The following is a 3,778-nucleotide window of genomic DNA, read 5'->3' as shown; positions in this document are numbered from 1 at the left end:
TGGGGACATGTTGGCCCCAACCAGAGTCCAAAGAGAAAACCTCTGGCCTCCTTCCCAGTGCCCTGAGGATCCCAGCATGCCTGCCCCTGGGCAACACCCCCAATCGATGGAAGCATTGTAGGGTGATGTGGGCCCACTTCGGGTGCCTGTCAGCACCTCCACCCTGGGCCCATGGGAGGGCGGCTGGGAAGACATACCACCAGGCTCCACCGCCTGGTCACCCTGCTCTCCGTGAGTGACCACTGCTACCCCGACACTTCCAAGAGTTTGTTTATAAAAAAAAACAGCAATGGAGTACAATGCTGGCCCCACGGAGTCCCCCAGGCTGGCAGGAGGGCAGGCCCTGCTTCATGCTTCCCTGTGGTCGCGGGTGTCTGAGTCTGAGACTCCCCAACCTCCCGGCCCCTCCTCTCCCTGAGAGCCTGATGCAGGCTGTGGGCGGGACCCTGGAGGTGGGTCCCAGGCGCCAGAGCAGAGGGCCTGGCAGTGGGTGTTTCACCTCGGGGTCTTCCCCTCTGCTCCTGGGCCATCCTGGGTCCTGTGGCTCAGCCCACCTGCAGGCCACAGCCTCAGGCCTCATCCTCATCATCCCAGAGGCACCAGGAGGCGAGTCCCTGCCCTCCGAGCTTGGGGACGGTCTGGCTGACCCCTCTCAGGGGACGCCAGGGGTCTGTGTCTGAGGCCAGTGACAAAAGGGGCTTCCCGCTTCCAGAGCCCACGAGAGCCGGGGGGCCAGCCACAGTGATGTTTGGAAGCCTGGGTGGGGGGCCCCTTGGCCCATCCTGCAGCCGTCAGCTTCCCGCCTGCCCTCCCCAGGTCCTGCCCTGCCATGGTCTGGGCTACTGGGCCGGCTGCACGCCGGGCCCCTCAGTGGCCCCGTTCTCCTGGGGGTTCTTGGAGATGTGGAGGAAGGTGGTCCTCATGGCCCGGTGGCAGGTATCCACCAGCGCAGGGACGTCCGCGTCGGTGAGGCCGAGGGTGGGGATGGCTTCTAGCACCTGCACCGTGACTGTTCCTGGGGTGGGGGAGGGCGGAGGCAGCAGACGTCAGTGGCCTGCCGGGAGCTGGGGCCCACCTCAGCCCCTGCCCTGGCCTTGCCTCCTCCAGCCCCCCAGGCCCCCTCCCTGAGAAGCCCTGAGCTGGGCTCTTCCACTGGACTCGCTAGCCTGGGTGGGTTTATGTTAATTGCTGTAACATTGATGCAGGAAGCCCAGGGCTGGCTGGCCTCCACACGGCTTCGGGAAGTCTGCGCTCCTGTCACCGCCCCCATCTGCCCCCTTCCCGACCAGCCCCGGCCTCACTGTGTGGCCTCTGCCCTCCATACAGGGAGAGGGCCTGTGGGAGACGGAGCTGGGCTCCCCCACTGCTCTCCAGCTCACACCTCGTGGTCCCGCCTGGGCACCAGGTGCCACATGCTGGGAAATGGCCAGAAGGGGGAGAGGCCCCGAGCTCCTCACCGGTGCCCCTGGGTTTCATCTGCCCCACGCAGGCATCAGCCTGGACACATGGGTAAAAGGCCTCTCGAGGCCCCAAGCTGTGTGTACAGTGGGATCCATCCGTGTGAGCTCAGGCACCCAGAATACTCTCCTGCAGCCTCAGTTTCCTCATCCAAAAAAAGCCCCAGCACCACCCATCTCACTGGACCACGGGGTAGAGTGACCGCCATGTGGCCATGAAGCCCACAGCTGGCACTCCAGCCTGTCACTCATCCGACACATGATGGGAACTGTGAGGGGCCCAGGGCCCATGACCAAAGGGTCAGGCAGAGCCTGCAGCCCAGATGCACACGTGTGGCGTACCTGAGATGAAGAGCTTCTTCTTGGTGTCGTAGAAGGAGGAGAAAGAGGAGTAAACCACAGGGACGATGGGTACCTGCAGGCAGGCAGACGTACGGCTGAAGCAGCCCTGGCGATGGGCCGGGCACACCCCAGGGTCCAGGCGACTGGGGAGCCGTGCCCTGTGGCCCACCCGTCCCTGCCTTGGCCGCTGCTGTGGGTCCTTGTGGCTGTCCTGCCCCTGGGACCTGGGACACCTGTCCCGCTCTGGTTGGCCCAGAGTTCCATAAGCTCATCCTGCAAATCTTTACTCACCTCCTCCAGGAAGCCCTCCTAGACACGGGGTGGGGCCCTGTCCGGTTTAGCAGGAGCAGATTATGGCGCCATTCCCACCCACGTCTCCCTCCCGGTCCTCTCCTCATCCCAGGAAGCACGGGAGGGAGGCAACGCTAGCCAGGGGAGGGGTGGGGCCTGCTGGCGTTCCTGGAAGTCACCAGGGTCAGATTCAAGGGCACTTGTGAACATTAACCCAAGGCAGCCAGGGAACCTCCAGGGGCCAGCAGGCGGGCTGGGGACGGGACTGGGGAGGGAAGGGCCTCAGGTCTCCTGCGTTGCTGCCACCCAGCCACGCCCATCACATCTCCCCTCTCGTCTCCCAGGGCCCATCCAGCCCTCACCCTGTCCCCAAAGGGAAGTGACATCAGCCCCAGGCCGGGCCAGGCAGGTGTACGCTGCACCTGAGAAGGGCTGTGACTGGAGCCCAAGGAAGCCTGCCCAGCCCAGCGCCCTCAGCTGGGGCCGTCCAGAAGGAGGGCCCCTCCGCCACCCACCTTGCACAGGGCCAGCACCAGGGGCCACTGGAGGCCAGTACAGGGAAACGAGCTGAGACCCCTGACCTGAGGGAGGCCCCACCCAAGCAGAGTAAAAACCCCTTCCCCTGAAGCAACTCTCCCCTGCCCAGCAGCAGGGGCAGGACGGGCTCTGCGGGGACGGTTATGCCCTGGCCTCTCCTAGATCCCCCCTGGAGGCTGGGAACCAGGAAGTACAGAGTCTGGAGGTGTTGCTCACCGGAAGCTCCACCCCTCCCCAGGCTCTGGCCCAACCCACGCCCATGCCCTGAGGCCCACCCAGCCAGGCATGGGCCCAGGAGGAGACTTCTGAGAGGCCAGCTACCTGCCCAGCCTGGTGCCCACCAAGGGCAGTGGGTCACTCGGGGCTCTGAGTGGGCGAAAGGTCCAAGGGGCTGCCCTCCCTGGCCGGTCAGGGGCAGGTGCAGGAAGGGGCAAGAGGGCCCTGTCACCAACTCAGTGGGAGAAGACCCTTGCATGCCAGGGGTCCTCAGCTTGGCTGGGTGGTCACCTTCTACCTTAAGCCAGCCTGACCCCGCTTCCCCAGCCTGCACCCACCCTGGGGGGGCCGGGCTCCGCCTACCTGCGCCTGGACTGCCAAGTAGAAAGCACCCTTCTTAAAAGGCAGCAGGTCCCCGTTGTCATTGCGTGTGCCCTCGGGGTAGATCCACACTTTGAGCTGCAGGCAAAGAAGAGCCTGGAACCTCAAAGAACCTCACGCCCCCGCCGCCCAAGAAACGCGAACTCCCTCCTCTCCTAAGGAACCCCACTTCTCCAAGCGGCTGGTGTGTGACCCCATCTGCGGAGCACGGATGATGTGGGGGATCTTGTTTTTTCTGCCAAAACAAAGCCACAGGCTGCCCACCTCCCCCGCCCGGCCCCGGCCCCGGCCCGCACACTCACGTTCTCCCTGACCATGCGCTCCCCAAGCTCGGCCATTACAGTCCTGGCGGTGCTGGACCGCTGGCGGTTGATGAAGAAGACGCCCCCAAGGTACATGATGAGGCCCACGGGCCCCAGGAACAGCAGCTCCCGCTTGGCGATCTGCACGCAGCGCTCAGGAAGGACCTCCATGAGGCCTGGGAGACACGGGGGGGGCGGCGGGGGAGAGCGAGAGCTGAGGGCTGGCCGCTGGGCACTCATAGGCCTGCCGGC

The 3,778-nt window shown here is 65.1% G+C and overlaps 1 protein-coding gene across 1 annotated transcript in view; it reads right to left on the bottom strand.

Moving 5' to 3' along the window:
• Positions 1 to 254: 254 nt before the first annotated feature.
• The window catches only part of AGPAT2 (1-acylglycerol-3-phosphate O-acyltransferase 2), a 13,597-nt gene continuing 10,073 nt past the window's right edge, over positions 255 to 3,778 (bottom strand). The window contains exons 3-6 of the mRNA XM_017505611.2: positions 3,527 to 3,702; positions 3,207 to 3,302; positions 1,800 to 1,872; positions 255 to 1,015 (exon numbers count right to left, since the gene is read on the bottom strand). Of these exons, the coding sequence (XP_017361100.1) occupies positions 840 to 1,015; positions 1,800 to 1,872; positions 3,207 to 3,302; positions 3,527 to 3,702 (521 nt within the window). The 3' untranslated portion in view covers positions 255 to 839. The remainder of the gene's footprint in view (positions 1,016 to 1,799; positions 1,873 to 3,206; positions 3,303 to 3,526; positions 3,703 to 3,778) is intronic.

The sequence above is a fragment of the Cebus imitator genome, unplaced genomic scaffold (assembly GCF_001604975.1).
Source record: "Cebus imitator isolate Cc_AM_T3 unplaced genomic scaffold, Cebus_imitator-1.0 Scaffold339, whole genome shotgun sequence".
Lineage (NCBI taxonomy): Eukaryota > Metazoa > Chordata > Mammalia > Primates > Cebidae > Cebus > Cebus imitator.
Note: the sequence above shows the minus strand (reverse complement) of the source record. Positions and strands in the feature narration are given on the sequence as shown.